General features: G+C 42.3%; 1 protein-coding gene across 1 annotated transcript in view; it reads left to right on the top strand.

Annotated features, from left to right (window-relative positions):
- The window catches only part of ADAM12 (ADAM metallopeptidase domain 12), a 1000652-nt gene that overhangs the window by 617648 nt on the left and 363995 nt on the right, over positions 1–19009 (top strand). The window contains 2 exon segments of the mRNA XM_077455498.1: positions 10562–10731; positions 14113–14197. Of these exon segments, the coding sequence (XP_077311624.1) occupies positions 10562–10731; positions 14113–14197 (255 nt within the window).

The raw sequence follows: 19009 nt of genomic DNA, 5'->3' as shown, positions 1-19009 counted from the left end.
CAGGTACAAAAAAACAAAATAGAATTGTAGTATCCAATGGACATAAGGGAGGAGGTGTTGGAATCCTTCTAGCCCCACATAGCACCTTCCAGGTACTTCAGCCACCTCCCTCTCTGTCACTCTCCTCTTTCGAAGCACACTGCATTCGTCTCTTCACTCCAATTTCTTTAAGAATAGCCGTGATCTACAGGCCCCCTGGACCAGTATCAACATTTCTTGATGACTTCTCTGCCTGGCTACCCTACTTTCTTTCTTCTGAAATCCCCACAATCATTCTCGGGGACTTCAACATCCCTATTAATACTAACACCTCTGCTCCTTCCAAACTTCTCAGCCTAACCTCCTCCTTTGACCTGAAGCAGTGGATACATGATCCTACTCACTCCGAAGGCAATATCCTTGACCTCATTTTCTCTCACCTTTGCACTCCATGCAAACTCTCTAACTATCCATTCCCTCTCTCTGATTACCACCTTATTAGTTTCACTCTCTCCTTCACCTCCTCTCCCTCCAACCGCATTAAAGTTCCCTGCAGAAACCTACGTCATCTGAAGCCTTCTCTTCTCTACTCTGCTATTGACAACCTCTACGACAAAATCTCACCCCTATCCTGCACCAACCTAGCCACTTCTGTCTACAACACTTCACTTCTGGCCTCTCTGGACTCACTGGCCCCCCTCACTACACACAGAATTAAGCCCCGACCCCTTCAACCTTGGCAAACAGATGCCACTAGAAGTCTGAAAAAACGTAGTCGTGCTCATGAGCGCCTGTGGCGCAAGACCAAGTCTCAGAGAGATTTCAACCAATATAAATCTGCCCTCCAAAATTACAATTCTTGCCTGCTCTCTGCCAAGCAGAACTATTTTATCACTCTCATCAGCAACCTATCATCCCGTCCCCGTCAACTCTTCTCTACTTTCAACTCTCTACTTCGTCCTCCACCGCCTCCACCCGCCAACTCACTCACTGCCCAGGAGATTGCTAATCACTTCAAACAGAAGATTGATACAATTCGCGTGGAGATTTCTACTGTTCTGATACCCTCCACGCTTTACACATCATGCCCACAGGCACAATCATTACTTCCCTCCTTCAACCCCCCCAATATAGCCGAAGTTGCTAAACTACTTGGTAATGTCCACCTTACCACCTGCCCTCTGGACCCTGTTCCCTCGCAAATGCTGCGTTCACCCTCTGACTCTATGCTACACTCTCTAACTCACATCTTCAATCTCTCCCTCTCTTCTGGCATTTTCCCCAACTCTCTAAAACATGCACTTGTCAAACCCATACTTAAAAAACCCTCACTGGACCCATCCAATCCAAACAACCTACGCCCCATCTCCTTGCTCCCCTTTTTATCCAAACTACTCGAACGTCTGGTCTACAACCGACTGAGTGACCACCTCGCTGATAATAGCCTTCTTGATCCCCTTCAGTCTGGATTTCGTCCTCAACACTCCACAGAAACTGCTCTCCTAAAACTAACAAACGATCTACTAACGGCCAAAACCAAACGACATTATTCTGTACTCCTCCTCCTGGACCTCTCTGCTGCCTTTGATACGGTTGACCACCCCCTCCTTCTCAAAAAACTCCACACCTTTGGTCTCCGTGACCGTACTCTACGATGGTTCTCTTCCTACTTATCCAACCGCACCTTTAGCGTTTCTTACAACTAGGGATGAGCTGAACACCCCCCGGTTCGGTTCGCACCAGAACTTGCGAACGACCCCCGCGTTCGAAACGAACGTTAGAACCCCATTGAAGTCTATGGGACTCGAACGTTCGAAATGGAAAGTGCTAATTTTAACGGCTAATATGCAAGATAGTGTCCTAAAAAGGGTTTGGGGACCTGCCTCCTGCCTCAGGGGACATGGGTCACTGCAAAAAAAAGTTTTAAAAACTGCCGTTTTGGCGGGAGCACTGATTTTAATGACGATTAAAGTGAAAAAAAAGGTGAAATATTCCTTTAAATATGGTGCCTGGGGGGTGTCTGTAGTATGCCTGTGAAGTGCCACGTGTTTCCCGTGTTTAGAACAGTCACTGCACCAAATGACATTAAACGGAAATAACACCATTTAAAACTGCTTGCGGTTTTAATGTTATATCTGGTTCTTGCAATATGGTTGAAAATCATTGAGAAAAATGGCATGGGTAGCCCTCCCTGCCCATTACCAGCCTATTTGGGTCTTGTACGCATATTAAGGGGAACCCCGTACCCATATTAAAAAAAGGAAATGCGTGTGGCCCCCAGGCCCTATATACTCAGAACAGCAGTATACAGGCGGTGCAAACAAGACAGGGACTGTGTAGGTTTGTTGTGTTAAGTTGAATCTGTTTGTAATTTTCAACCGGTACATTTTTAAAGTGTAGCTCCAGTCAAAAAAACTATTTTTAAGCTTTTTGGAAAACATAGGGAAGGGTTATCACCCCTGTATAATTTGTTTTGTCGTCCATCTTTTTTCATCTCACTTGCTGCTGTCTCCTTGAGTTTGCAAGTAGGAGATGTTTGTAAGTTGGATGTTTGAAAGTAGGGGCCTGCCCTATATTATAGCGGTATGTACTGGGTACAGAGCTCCTAACACTACTCATCTCCTAACACTACTGACTGCAAGCTCTATTATTAACCACTTGACCACTGGGCACTTAAACACCCTTAATAACCAGACCAATTTTCAGCTTTCGGTGCCCTCACATTTTGAATGACATTTACTCAGTCATGCAACACTGGACCTATAGGAAATGTTTGTCCTTTTTTTCACACAAATAGAGCTTTCTTTTGGTGGTATTTAATCACTTCTCAGTTTTTTATTTTTTGTGCTATAAAAGAAAAAAGACCGAAAATTCGGCGAAAAAATGAATTTTTCTTCGTTTCTGTTATAAAATTTAGCAGATTAGTAATTTTTTTCTTCATAAATTTTGGCCAAAATTCATACTACTACATATCTTTGGTCAAAATAAGTACAAATTGGTGGATATTATTTGGTCTTTGTGAAAGTTATAGAGTCCACAAGCTATGGTGCCAATATCTGAAAATTGATCACACCTGAAGTACTGACGGCCTATTTCCTTTTTTTTTTATTTTTTCCACAAAATTGTCATATTATCAGGTTATTTCACACACACAGCATATGCATACCACAAATTACACCCCAAAACGCATTCTGCTATTACTCCCGAGTACGGCGATACCACATGTGTGAGACTTTTACACAGCGTGGCCACATACAGAGGCCCAACATGCAGGGAGCGCCATCAGGCGTTCTGGAGCACCCAGGCCAATTCTGACATTTCTCTCCTACATGTAAAAATCATCATTTATTTGCTAGAAAATTACAGAGAACCCCAAAACATTATATTTTTTTTTTTAGCAAAGACCCTGGAGAATACAATGGTGGTCGTTGCAAATTTTTATCTCACACGGTATTTGCACAGCAATTTTTCAAACGCGTTTTTTTGGGGGAAAAAACAGTTTTGTGCTTAAAAAAACAAACAAAAAAAACAGTAAAGTTAGCCCAATGTTTGCATAAAGTGAAAGATGAAGTTATGCTGAGTAAATAGATATCAAACATGTCACTCTTCAAAATTGCACATGCCCGTGGAATGGCGCCAAACGTCGCTACTTAAAAAATCCCCATAGGCGACACTTTAAATTTTTTTTTACTGGTTACATGTTTTGAGTTGCAGAGGAGGTCTAGGACTAGAATTATTGCTCTCGCTCTAACGTTCTTGGCGATACCTCACATGTGTGGTTTGAACACCGTTTTCATATGTGGGCAGGGCTTACGCATGCGTTCGCTTCTGCATGCGAGCACATGGGGACATGGGCGCTTTTAAAAATTTTTTTTTTTTTTATTGTTCATTTTACTTTATTTATTTTAGTTTGACATTTTTTTCCCCAAAAATATATTTTTGGTCACTTTTATTCCTATTACAAGGAATGTAAACATCCCTTGTAATAGGAATATGGGGTGACAGGTCCTCTTTACAGTGAAATCTGGGGGTCAATATGACCCCACATCTCACCTCTTTCCTGGGAAGCCTGAAATAAAAATAAAAATAAAGATTCTGGCTTTGATCGTACTGGCGAGTTGGTAGAAGCACCGGAGGGCGGTGAGGGGTGGGGGGCGTCTATGGCTGGGTATTTCAGGGTATCACCGAGTATGGCTGGGTATCTCCGAGTATGGCTGGGTATGGCAATTTATGGCAGGGTATTGCAGAGTATTGGCGGGGTATTGGCGGGGTACTACAGAGTAATAGCAGGGTACTGCAGAGTATTGGGGGGTACTCCAGAGTAATGGCAGGGTACTGCAGAGTAATGGGGGTTACTGCAGAGTAATGGGGGGTACTGCAGAGTAATGGCAGGGTACTGCAGAGTAATGGCGGGGTACTGCAGAGTAATGGCGGGTACTGCAGAGTATTGGGGGGTACTGCAGAGTATTGGGGGGTACTGCAGAGTATTGGGGGGTACTGCAGAGTAATGGCAGGGTACTGCAGAGTAATGGCAGAGTAATGGCAGGGTACTGCACTGCAGAGTAATGGCGGGGTACTGCAGAGTAATGGCGGGGTACTGCAGAGTAATGGCGGGGTACTGCAGAGTAATGGGGTACTGCAGAGTAATGGGGTACTGCAGAGTAATGGCAGGGTACTGCAGAGTATGCACTGGTATTGCAGAGTATTGGCAGGGAATTGAGGGGTTAAATTCGGTGAGCAGCGATGTGGGCACTGCAGATGCAGCCCACATCGCTGCTGACACCGATCTCTTTCCCCTCCGCTGTACCGATCGGTACAGAGAGGGGAGGTTTGTTTACAAGTGATCACTCCGTCATTTGACGGAGCGATCACGTGGTAAACGGCTCCGGCGGTCACGGATGCTCTCGAGTGCGCGCCCCAGGGGGCGCGCGAGAGCAGAATTCTGGGAGGCCGTTAATTAACGGCCTCTCAGAGTTAAACAACCGCCCTGAAGCCGTTAATCGGCAATGGGCAGTTGTTAAGTGGTTAAAGCTAGATCACTAGCTATATAGGTGAGGTGAATATAGTGGTGTATACTGCGGTCAGGGCACAGACAACAACCACTACACAGCAGCAAGATAGGAAATCAGCCAAAAACGATCGGTGTGTACTGTGTTGAAGGTACACAGAACACCCACTGCTTCAGATGCTAACACACTACACGAGGCCGCCTCAAAGGCGGCCTTATATAGTGTGGGGCGTGCACTACACAGCCTGAGCTATGATTGGCCACAGGCAGGATGCCTGTGGCCAATCATGGCTCTCCTCGCTGCTGGCGCTATGATTGGCCAAGCATGCGGGGTCACAGTGCATGCTTGGCCAATCATGAGCCAGCAATGCACTGCGCCACCGCAGTGCATTGTGGTCCGCGCGCGCCACTCGAATTTTGACGCGAACGGCCCAAACGTTCGGAATTCGCCGAACGGCCGAACAGCCAATGTTCGAGTCGAACGTACGTTCGACTCGAACACGAAGCTCATCCCTACTTACAACTCTACTTCCTCCTCTCCTTTCTCTGTTGGGGTCCCCCAAGGTTCTGTTCTTGGACCACTCCTATTTTCAATCTATACCTCCTCCCTGGGTCAACTGATAGCCTCCCACGGCTTCCAATACCACCTCTATGCTGACGACACCCAAATCTATTTCTCTACCCCTCAGCTCACTCCCTCTGTCTCCTCACGTATCACTAATTTACTATCAGATATATCAGTCTGGATGTCACACCACTTCCTCAAAATCAATCTATCCAAAACCGAACTTATAATTTTTCCTCCCCCATATGCCCCTTCCCCTGATCTCGCTGTCAAAATTGATGGCACAACCATAAGCCCATCCCCCCATGCCAAGGTTCTAGGTGTAGTCCTGGACTCTGAACTCTCCTTCAAGCAACACATCCAATCACTGTCCAAATCCTGCCGCCTCAACCTCCGCAACATCTCCAAAATACGCCCCTTTCTAACCAATGAGACAACAAAGCTCTTAATTCACTCGCTGGTCATCTCTCGCCTCGACTACTGCAACTCCCTTCTCATTGGCTTACCTCTACATAGTCTATCACCTCTTCAATCCATTATGAATGCCGCTGCCAGACTCATCCATCTTACCAATCGCTCTGTGTCTGCTACTCCTCTCTGTCAATCCCTCCACTGGCTTCCACTCAGCCAAAGAATTAAATTCAAAATACTAACAATTACATACAAAGCCATCCACAACTCTGCCCCCAGTTACATCACTAGCTTAGTCTCTAAATACCAACCTACTCGTCCTCTTCGTTCCTCTCAAGACCTCCTGCTCTCTAGCTCCCTCATCACCTCCTCCCATACTCGCCTCCAGGACTTTTCCAAAGCCTCCCCAATCCTATGGAATGCCCTACCCCAATCTGTCCGCTTATCTCCTACTTTATTAGCTTTTAGACGATCCCTGAAAACACTTCTCTTCAGAGAAGCCTACCCCACCCACACCTAACTGTATTTTCATTTTCTCCATCAGCTCATCCTCCACAGTTATTACCTTTTGTTTCAACTTGACCCTCCCTTCTAGATTGTAAGCTCTAACGAGCAGGGCCCTCTGATCCCTCCTGTATTGAATTGTATTGTAAGTGTACTGTCTGCCCTCATATTGTAAAGCGCTGCGCAAACTGTTGGCGCTATATAAATCCTGAATAATAATAATAATAATAGTAGATTGGACAAAGATTGAAACTTTTGAAAATGTTTGTTTTCTGTGCCACGCTCTCCATTTCTTCTTCAGGCATCACAAAGACAGTAAGCGAGGACAGATTTCTCTAATGGGGTTACACACAAAAAAGCTGACAAACGTAATAACATTTTATCCACTTTCTTAAATTAAAAAAAAAAGTTGGAAAAATTTGGCCTAAAGCTAGGCGTTTATGCATGTCAGGGGTGTACAGGAGTGTAAGCCTGTCTGCCAATGGATTCTTTTTTTCAGGTGTAGCTTTAGTGCACCAGGCCAACCATTTGTTTAGAACCATTTTCTAGGTAGGAAAGCTGTGTTCTAGAACATTGGTTCCCAACCTCAGTCCTCAAGTACCCCCAACAGATCATATTTTCAGCATTTCCTTCATCCTGCACAGGTGCTTTAAATGAATGTCAATGACTTTGAATTTATGAAAGTGCTTTTATCCAAAGGAAATTCTTCTAACATGGCCTTTTGAGGGTTTCTGTTAAGGACTGATGTTGGAAACCACTGCTCTAGAAGATCCAGCTACTGAGCAGGGGGAATGGGCCAACCAAGGGGGAGAGAAAAAGAGAAGTCATGTGACAAGAAAGCAGTCCACAATTTTTTTTAATTTTTTTTTTTACATTCTGGTTGGATTGAATTTAAGTGAATCTGCAACGTGCCACCAAATATGTGAGGGCACCTTGTTTGTAGCTGCAAGTACTTTTGTTTATCTTGAAATCGGTTCCTGTGTGCCTGGGGAGCACCCTGGATCCCAGGCTTAGACCGTATACATAGCATTGACTTCTATAAAAAAAGTGGCACCAGCCCTTGATTCCTCACATAGCTAATTTCCTTTCCTGCCATTTAACGGGCAAGTGCGAGAACCTTCGAGGCCAGTGAAGTCTCTGGCATTGAACTGTTTGATTAAAGAGCCAAGGTTTGGCACCAGGGAGCAGTGGGGCTTGCTATTGACATGGGCCGAAGTTAAGGCTCTATATTCACTCTTAATCCCCATACACACTATTAGATTTTCTGCAGATTTTGGTCTTCAGATTTGCCAAAACCATGTAGTGCAAGGGCCGGCCTGCCTGATTGCATACAAATTAAAACTCTTAACGTTTGACCTCATATTATATGATTTTGGTTAATCTGAAGACAAAAATCTGCAGAAATCTAATAGTGTGTATGGGGTCTTAGAATGTGGTTAGGGCTCCTTCCAGAAAAACTTGAATCTGACCGTAAACCTAGGTAATTATTGCCTGCGTTTTTTTTTTTATTATTTAATACTTTGTGGTACCCAACAGGTTCACTTTAATGTAAAGTGAGTTAAAGTGGTGTTGCCACCAAAAAATGAAAAGCTGCTTAAAATTCATAAAAAATAAAAATAAATAATAATTGGCAAAAAAAAAATGTTTTACTCACCTCTAAATACCGGTTGCTAGGGGGTCCCTCGTAGTCTGCCTTCTTCATTGCCCGGGCTGGTGACATCACTTCTCCTTGCGCCGCACATTCACCTGGGACCTGTCACGTGTCCCAGGTGACTGTACGGCGTATCACGGCGCCCTGCGCCGCTCGCGCATGCGCAGTGGGTGCCCCGCTGTGAAGCCACAGCCGGGTGCCCACAGTATGCATGACAGCGCTGCGAGCAGAGCGGGGAACGAGGGGGGGCTTCGTTCCCCCGCATCGCTGGACCCTGGGGCAGGTAAGTGTCCGATTATTAAAAGCCAGCAGCTGCAGTATTTGTAGCTGCTGACTTTTAATTTTTTTTTTAAGGGGTACCCCACTTTAAGTTGCCATGTTGCAGTTTTTTCTAAATGGTGTTAATAAAAGTCATTGACCTGCCCTGTTGCAGTTTTTTCTAGATGGTGTTAATAAAAGTCATTGATTTATTTTACTTGTTGCCTGAAGTAGTGTTTAAACCTTTGGGTCTTTATGGTAATTAATTAGTCCTTTGGATACAGGCCCCTTTTCTCAAAGTGTTACTAAACCCACAACAGTAAAATCAGTCAGTATATTCAGTAAAGCATGCTTGTTATACTTACTGTGGGACCTAAGAGGTTAATCCTCCACATTGTGTAAAAAGGCTGTTTGATGCTGTCTACTCTGATCCTCCCCTCCTTTTACTGACCCCTGATGATATGAGTCTATGGAGTCAGGTTGCACATGCTCAGTTTGGTGTGTATTGCGAGAGGGGTTTTTTTTTTTCTTGGGAGAGTGCATGTGATCAGCACAGGACCAATCAGCACTGTCCAGACAGAGGGTCGGGGGTCTTGCAGTCTAATAGGTCAGTCAGAAAACTCCTCCTACAAGCTTTAACTAGTGCTCGGCTAGACACTGATAGAAGTCACAAGACTGCTCTAACTGCTGATGAGGAAAGGTATTTAGCAGTTTATATTTACTAAAATAACATTTCCATGTTCTGTGTACTGTGGAAGACCAGACATGGTGAATGCAGGCTCCTGGGTTTAGTAATACTTTATAAGTAGGGACATCACATTGCTGCATTGTTTTTATATCATGTGATGATAACCGTTATCAGACTTGCATGTGCATTTGATCATGCCGATTGATGCTTTATTTGCTTTATCAGATAAGACACCCCAATCAGCCCCTTGTTCTGTAGATATGACATCCAATAATTCAACCCTTTGAGCCTTGATAATAATTTACCTTCTCATTCACATTATTATCACAAGGCTGCATTACATTTTGTTTGCAGGAGAGTTGCTGCAATAACTGTTAGAATTAATAACATTTAAAACTGACTATAATTATAGTAAAAAGCTTGAGTTGTATAGCACCATATTCTGACTTCAATTATTTATGTGTAGCATTTTGCATGGCTTATCTACGGTAAAAATAGAGAAATCTGCAATGTGGAAAATCCATATACAGACTTATAAAATCTAGTCTCTGGGTGAAAATCATTTAAAGCGGAATTAAATTAAACTAAAACTAAATTTTTTTTGGTCTCCATGGATAAAATCTACATTGTACTTGTGACATTTCAACCAAAAAACAGAAATGAGAGAAAATCTACTCAAAATCGCCATCTTCCTTAGGCAGCCCATAGATGAATTATTATTTTTTCCCCACTCAAGGTCAGGTGACCTCTAACTTTTATCCATTTAGTGTATGAAGAAACTTGGTGGCTGTGTCTGTTGCAGAACTACCGGAGATGCTCACTTCAAACATTTTTAATAATATATATAATTATATACATACATCATATAGCCTATAAACATAACCTTCTGTCATACATATTTTTGGTGGATTACCGGTAAACAATTTATATTGTACATGTAAATGTAGAAGTCTATCAAATTATAGTTCACTTTGTAAAAATGTGTCTTTTTTTGGGATTAAAGGGTAATACATAAATGGTAAAAATATTGTCAAACCAGTATTTCAATGAGTTTACATTATGAAAATAATTCGTATGTCTTTTTTTCAAGAAAAAAATCAACATCATCTGCATTTGGACCGAGAGCTCAATGCCCCCATAGGACAGGCCTGTAGCATACTGAACTTTGGAGAAATAAATTATGCATTATAGATGAAAAAGCTCCTTTTCACTTTTTCGTGATTCCCTGTCTTAATTGGAATCTTTACTGATTAAAACTCAGTTGGCATGTTAAGGGAATTATCAGTTGGTTTAATGTTGCATTTAATGAAATAACTCTTAGGATGGTGTAACCTTCATCTAATTGTTATTAGAATATTGATTTTTTTTTCTTTTATTTTGCTAATGTGACACTTATGTGGCAATTCTACGGTTCGTTCTTTAGTTTAAAAACATACATTCTTATTATTACTATTTGTCTTATTTTTTTTCTTGTTAATGTATTTTTTATATGTTTAGTTTTTCAGGCAATTAAATATTCGAGTGGCATTGGTTGGCGTTGAGATTTGGAATGATGCAGATAAGTGCTCGATAACTCAAGATCCTTTTACGAGCCTGCACGAGTTCCTGGACTGGCGGAAGCTAACATTACTACCTCAGAAGGCTCATGACAATGCACAGCTAGTAAGGTCTGCTCTTCCAAAAATATTTGCTTGCAAAAGTGGAAAATTTTGTCAAAACGTCTTATCTGTGGCTAATCTTTAGTACTATCCTGAATTGGGGCCAGGCAGCCAATTTCAGGACTGCTTCAGATAATTTTTTTCATGAGTGGTTACGCAATTTTTTTCACAGCAATAACACTCTAATGCCCCGTACACACAATCGGACTTTACTACAACAAGGTTTTGTTGGCGGAAAATTTGAGAACCTGCTAAAAAACATTTGTTGGCGGAAAGTCCGACAGCAAATATTCGATGGAGCATACACATGGTTGGACTTTCCGACAACAAGCTCACATCCAACATTTTTCATCGGGAAATCCAACCGCGTGTACGACTGTGTGTATTAGAGTGCCATTACACTGCCATGGAAAGTTAAGAAAACATTTTTCGGCATATTGGAGACAGGCATCTCTGAGACTGTTCTCCATAAATAAGGCAATGATCCCTGCCAGTTATGTGCACTGTATCCCAAAATTGGGAGCAGAGATTCTGCAGGGGATGGGATGATTCTGGCATATTATACGCTCTGAGCTTATTCTATATGACAGCCCTTCTGAACCTTTTCAACACAGAGGAATCCTTGAAATCACTTTCCAATCTCAGGGAACTCCTGCTAAAAATGTCTATATCTACAATTCATGATACATTAGTGTAATGGTCAGTGGGAAGAATGCTGCTTACACTTGTGGTTGTAAGAATTCCCCCCTTACAGATAGCTAAATAGGTCAGTGGTGTCAGTGGAAACTTATCTGAGAGGCAGAAAGTTCCCAAGGAACCTCTAGCATCCTCTGGAGAAACCCTGCTATATGGTGTCTCAGCTATGTTCTGCCTTATGTCGATGGCAGTTTTTGTCATTTGTTTCATAAACAGCAAGATTTATTTACACCCCTTAGATATGCCTGTGCCTTAAAAAGATAAATTTCATTTTGTGTCAAAGTGCCTGTTAGGGATGAGCCTGATGTTCGACTCGAACATCGGCTGTTCGTCTGTTCGGCGAATTCAGAACTTTGTGGACCGTTCTCACCAAATTCGTGTGGCACGAACGGTCCACAATGCACTACGCCATCGCAGTGCATTGCTGGCTCATGATTGGCCAAGCATGCACTATGACCCCGCATGCTTGGCCAATCACAGCGCCGGCAGCGAGGAGAGCCATAATTGGCCACAGGCAGGATGTCTGTTGCCAATTATAGCTCAGGGGGTTTAGTACACGCCCCATGCTATATAAGGCCGCCAGCGTGACTGCCTTGTGTAGTGTGTTGACATGCAGGGAAAGAGCTAGATAGGCAGGGACAGTGTGTTCTTTGCTCAGCCATCTGCAGGAGTTAGTGGGTGTTGTATGCCTCCAGCACATTATACACCTGTATCTACCCTTTATTGCTGGTGTTCTCTAATACAGGCATCTGCAGGAGTTAAAGTGGGTGTTGTTTGCCTCCAGCACAGTATACACCTGAAGATACCCCTTATTGCTGGTGTTGTCTGTTGCATATCTTGCATATTAGCCTTTAAAATTAGCACTTTTGATTTCGAACGTTCGAGTCCCGTAGACTTTAACAGGGTTCTAAACTTCGTACGAATTTTAGGTCCGTTCGAAGGTTCTGGTACGAACCGAACCGGGGGGTGTTCGGCTCATCCCTAGTGCCTGTTACTTCTATGAAAAAAGATTTAAAAGAGATAGTATGGCGGCTGGCATCCAGTTTGTAAAATGCTGTTCACTTTGTGACTTTAATAGTTTTTGGGGCACTAACCACTTGCCGACCGCTGCACGCCGATATACGTCGGCACAATGGCAGCGGTGGGCAAATGGGCACACCTGTACATCCCCTTTAAGAGCCGGGGATATCAGGTGCACGCGCGCCCACTGCATACAACGTGGACGTGCCCGCGGGACCGGCAGACTGACTGTCCGCAGGTCTCCTGGCGATCGGGTCACAGAGCCTCAGAACGGGGAAGTGCCTATGTAAACAAGGCATTTCTCCGTTCTGCCTTGTGTCATGACAGAGATGACACTGCTCCCTGTCATGTGACTTGAAGCCCATCCCCTCCACAGTTAGAATCACTCCCTAGGACACACTTAACCCCTTTGTCGCCCCCTAGTGGTTAACCCCTTCACTGCCAGTGTCATTTACAACAGTAATCGGTGCATTTTTATAGCACTGATCGCTGTATAAATGACAATGGTCCCAAAATAGTGTCAAAAGTGTCCGATATGTCCGCCATAATGTCACAGTCCCGATAAAAATCACAGATTGCCACCATTACTAATAAAAAAAATGTAAAAATAAAAATGCCATAAAACTATTTGTAGATACTATAACTTTTGCGGAAACTCACCAATATATGCTTATTGTGATTTTTTTTTTTTAACCAAAAATATTTAGAATACATATCGGCCTAAACTGAGGGAAAAAAATTTTTTTTTTATATATTTTTGGGGGATATTTATTATAGCAAAAAGTAAAAAATAATGCGTTTTTTTAATTTTTTTAAATAACACTCTTTTTTTGTTTATAGCGCAAAAAATAAACAATAAACACTGCAGAGGTGATCAAATACCAGCAAAAGAAAGCTCTAGTTGTGAGAAAAAAGGGATGTCAATTTTTTTTGGGTGCAACGTCGCTTGACCGCGTAATTGTCAGTTAAAGTGACGCAGTGCCGAATCACAAAAAGTGCTCTGGTCAGGAAGGGGGTAAAATCTTCCGGAGCTGAAGCGGTTAACCTCAGAACAATTATCCAAATGAGAAATGCTGATCTCATTCTGACCTTCTGACCTGCATTAGGTGCTGGGTTGATGATTCAAAAAGTATTGAAGGCCTCGGTCAGACAAATAGTATTCTTAGAAGGATGTCCGCAATGGCATTGCTCATGTTTCTTTCCATGCAGGTCTCCTTTAAAGAGTGAGGCTGCAGAAGGGAAATGCCAGTCTCATGATTTATATAGCACAGGAATTAAAGTTTAAAAACCCATCTGCAGTTTAAAAAAAAATGCATGCACTTTACCCACCACTCTATTATGCAGACAGTGCGAAGCAGTTAACAATAAGTTAAGATGGCTGCTTGGCAGCTCCCTCCTCTTTGCTGTGTCCGTGCCTCTGCTTCATTGCCCCTATAACGTCTGTGACAGATATTCAGATGAATACAGTGACAGCACCATGCTAATGGGAGCTTGTAGAAATGAGATGTCTTTCCATTCTGGCAGCTTTAATGTGAGTAATGAAACGTTTTCTCTGCAGCATAGCCAGAACAACAGAGAAGCGTTCCTCATATGTGATAATGGAAACATGAACCATGACTTTCATATTGAATAATGCATACTAACCTCTTACGTTTCTCCTTCTTTTAATTACAGCGGGGTGCACTTCCAGGGAACAACAATTGGCATGGCGCCCATCATGAGCATGTGCACAGCAGACAAATCTGGTGGCGTGGTTATGGTGAGTGTTAAAAAGAATCTTACGGTTATCATTTTCAGCTTCTATTTGAAATAAACCATAGTTATGCTAATGTTAACAACCTAACACTTGGATGCAGTCGTGTGCCTCCCCTTGCATGTCACTTCAGCTTTGTTGTAGAATATCTAAGGACCCAGCAAACTGTATCTAAGGACCCAGCTAATTTGGTGGGCTCTATTACCCAAGTAGCAACATCCAATAGACAGTTGGTGTTTTGACCTGTTCTCTCCTCCACCTAGCTTTTCATCCATTACTATAATGAGGGGTCTTATTAACACATAGGTGTAAAAAGAGTGGTGTTTCCATAATAGGGATACCTTATAGAAAAAGTTGAACCTATAGCTGTCAATTCAAGTTGATGGTTTACTACCATTAACATCATTTCAGGTTTGCATTGTATGGGTTTTGGATACGCTTTAACCAAAGATTTTAAGCAAATAAATAAAACATTGTACCAGGTATTCTGGGACCAGGGTGGACCCACCTTTGCCTTCAGAACTGCCTTAATTCTTTTTACAATATATTTTTTATTGAATAGTTTAACAAAGTCTGTCGAGATGGAAATAGAATATTATTGCAGAAAGCTCCTTACACTCTTAAGAGGTTATCAAATGTCTAATCCATATGGCTAGAACTGCCTTAATTATTTGTTGCATAGATTCAACAAGGTGTTGGAAAAATTCCTTCAGAAATTTTGGTCCATTTTGACATGATAGGATCACACAGTTGCTGCAGATTTGTCAGCTGCACATCCATGATGCGAATCTCCTGTTTCCAAAAGTGCTCTATTTGATTGAGATCAGAAGACTGTGGAGGCCATTGGAGTACAGTGACCTCAATGTCATGTTTAGGAAACCAGTGGTGAGATGATTTGAGCTTTGTGACATGGTGCATTATCCTGCTGGAAGGAGCCATCAGAAGATGGGTACACTGTAGTCATAAAGGGATGGACAACAATACTCAGGTAGGCCATGGCAATTAAATGATGCTTAACTGGTACTAAGGGACCCAAAGTGTTTAAAGAAAATATCCCCCACACCACCACCTCCAGCCTGAACCATTGATACAAGGCAGAATGGCTCCATGCTTTCATGTTTTACGCAAAATTCTGACCCCACCATCTGAATCTTGCAGCTGAAATCGAAACTCGTCAGACTAGGCAACATTTTTCCGATCTTCTATTGTCCGATTTTGGTGATCTTGTGTGAATTGTAGCCTTAGTTTCCCATTCTTGGCTGACAGGAGTGGCACCTGGTGTGGTCTTCTGCTGTTGTAGACCATCTGCTTCAAGCTTTGAGTTGTTGTGCATTCATAGATGGTATTCCACATACTTTGGTTGTAATGAGTGGTTATTTGAGTTACTGTTGCCTTTCTATAATATCGAACGAGTCTGCCCATTCTCTGACATCAACAAGGCATGTTCATCCACACCGAAGCTGCCGCTTACTGAATATTTTCTCTTTTTTTTACCTTTTTCAGACCATTCTATGTAAACCCTAGAGATAGTTATGCATGAAAATTCCATTAGATCAGCGTTTTTTGAAATACTCAGACCAACCCGTGCGGCACCAACAACTATGCCACGTTCAAAGTCACTTAAATCCCCTTTCTTTCCCATTCTGATGCTCAGTTTGAACTTTAGTTAGTCAACTTCACCACGTCTAGATGCCTAAATACATACATATATATATTTACACATATACATATGTATATGTAGGTGTGTGTATATATATATACACACATACTGTTACCAAATTTATTGGGACACCTGCCTTTACACACACATGAACATTAATAGCACCCCAGTCCGTTGGGTTCAATATTGAGTTGGCCCACCCTTTGCAGCTAGTTTTAGGAGTGTGTCTATAGGAATGTTTGATCGTTCTTCCAGAAGCGCATTTGTAAGGTCAGGCACCGATGTGAACGAGAATGCCTGGTTTGCAGTCTCCACTCTAATTCATCCCAAAGGTGTTCTATCAGATTGAGGTCAGGAACAGTCAAATTCCTCCAAACCAAACTCGCTCATCCATGTTTTTATGGACCTGGTTTGTGCACTGGTCCAAATCATTTGGGGAAGGGGGGATTGTGGTGTGGGGTTGTTTTTCAGGGGTTGGGCTTGGCCCCTTAGTATCAGTGAAGGGAACTCTTAAGGCATCAGTGTACTAAGACATTTCTATAGACACTCTCTTAAACCTTGTGGACAGCCTTCCCAGAAGAGTTGAAGCTGTTATAGGAGCAAAGGGTGGGCCAAATCAATATTGAACCCTACGGACTAAGACTGGGTTACCATTAAAGTTAATGTGTGTGTAAAGGCAGGTGTCCCAATAATTTTGGTAATATAGTGTGTATATATCTATATCATTTTTATTTTAGTCGGCTACATACAAAATAATGCATATTGATATTTTGCCATTTTCCATAGAAACTAGAGAGTGACGTGCTAGTCTCTTTTTCACAATACTTTGTTTGCAGGTGCATCGCTGATAGCCACTGGTTTACATAACTCAATGAGTCATTACAACAGTGACTTATTGCTTATCAAGCTGGGTTCACACTATCACCGCATGCAACTCACAGATGGGGTCCGGTGCGTCGCCATCCACCGTTTCAGGTCCGATTTCAGCTTGAATCTTTGGGCTGAATTCGGACCTGAAACAGACCAAAAGATGCACAGGACCCCTTGTGCAAATTCGCACCAGAGGGAGGTGGAGATATGTGAACCGGTTCCATAGAAAGCAGGCCACAATCTCCTACCATGCAAATTGGATGCGGAGAAACCCCTGCATCCAGTTCACATAGGTGTGAACCCAGCCTTAGACATCGCAATACAAAGAATGACATAGCAAGTACTGTTTGCCATGTTATCTTTGTCATAGTGCTTTAGCAATTCTTTGCCACATATTAAATGTTTATTTGTAAAACAAAGAATGCATACATAGAGTTTAAACAAAAAAAGCAGATATAAAGTACCAGTGGAAAAGGATATGGGCTTGTTGATTCAGATTCATCAAGATATCATTAGGTAATTAGTGTTTTTTTTTTTTTCTGGTTCTGGAGAAATAGTCTACTTAAGATGGATGGGCTCCCTTGATTCTTCTATCTCCATCAGACCCTGCCAGTTGGGATTCCAATGACATTTCTCAAATAGGTTAATGGTGAATTTGGGAAGTTCCTCTAGGCCAATAAATCTCAGACTAAATCAGTCCCTCTTGACACAGTCTAAACTTAAGCCACCGGTGGGAATAGGCCTCCCAGATTTATATAAATATCTTAAGGCAACCCATATGAAACAGATTCTAGCTTGGTGTAAAGTGAACTCTGGAAAATGCTGGGTTCAGTTGTAACAGGAGTTTTCAGATATTCCACTCGGGGGTCTTCCCTAATTACTGCAGGAGCTTCCTAGGTCACTTAATAATCATCCAGTAATCGGTACAACTCCTAAATTATTTAAGAGAGATGATTAATCCTGGATGAACAGAAACCTTTATGTATGCCAGAGGCATACCAAGAACCTTCAGGACCCCAGTACAAAAAAATAAAGGGCCCCCTGACCCCCAGTCAGCCCCCCCCAAATTGGTGGAATACAAGAGCCCACTCGAAAGTGCAGACTTTGTGCCCCTATTAGGTCCGCCACTGGTGCCAGCGTTTTGTTTTATTTTTGTTTTGCCCTGCATGTAGATTAGGGGCCAGGCGCATGGATTAGGGGGGCAGTGCCCCTGCACCCCTAATGGACTAGCCACCACTGCAGTGCTGTATACTGTTTGTAGCTGATGATGACAGTGACCACAGATATTGGTAAAGAAAATAGTTAATTAAGGCCAGCTTGACCAAAAGAAACTATTTTAAATAGCAAAGCTGGAGTTAGGCTTTAATCTTTGTGTTCAGATAAGAGTCCAGTTAGGTTTACAACATTTTTTCTTTTTCTGAATCATGAAAGGGGACTTGGCTAACCAGGCTGCATGGGAACTTCATAGACTAATCATAAATATAGTGGGAACATCTTTTAATTGCTTAATGAAAAGGTGGCTAGATTAATGCACACAGCTGTTTCATAGAAAGCCCGCAGGCATGCTTGTTCCCATAATGACTCTGCTAATTGTTTTCTTAGTGCTTGACTTTCAATGCTGACTTCTGCAAAAGCCTCTCATAAATGTTTCATTAAACGGATAATGCTTGGTTCCCCCTTAATACAACACTGGTCTTCAAAGCCTGTATTATGCCCCTTAGCCAAATAGGAAGCTGATAGGTTCCATTGGTTAGAAGATTGATGGTTCAGTCCCTCATATACATGGATTGCTGTCCTTACCAAACAGGCGTTGGAATCCATTTAAACTTAACTAGAAACTTTACAGCTTCATTATGATTGGTTGACAAACATTCTCTTTCTAAATCTTAGAAAGCTGTCCCATTTAAAAACTACATGCTGGAGTCATTCTAGATGGCTACAGTTTAGTTTCTGATTCCTGGCCTCTTTAATATTAACCCCATCGTGCCTGAGCCTTTTTCTGGAGCTTGTTGCTTACAAGTTAAAATCAGTATTTTTTGCTGGAAAATTACTTCGAACCTCAAAACATTATATATTTTTTTTAGCAGAGACCCTAGAAAATAAAATGGCAATCGTTGCAATATTTTATGTCCCACTGTATTCGAGCAGCAGCATTTCAAATTACATTTTTTTGGAAGAAAAACACTTTTATTTATTTTAATTAATGGAAGTTAGCCCAAATCTTTTCTATACTGTGAAAGATGATGTTACGCCGAGTAAATAGATACCTAACATGGCACGCTTTAAAA

This window comes from Lithobates pipiens, unplaced genomic scaffold, assembly GCF_037356315.1.
Source record: "Lithobates pipiens isolate NorthernLeopardFrog02 unplaced genomic scaffold, aLitPip1_a1.2 Scaffold_25, whole genome shotgun sequence".
Lineage (NCBI taxonomy): Eukaryota > Metazoa > Chordata > Amphibia > Anura > Ranidae > Lithobates > Lithobates pipiens.
This window is presented reverse-complemented; position numbering and strand designations above follow the sequence as displayed.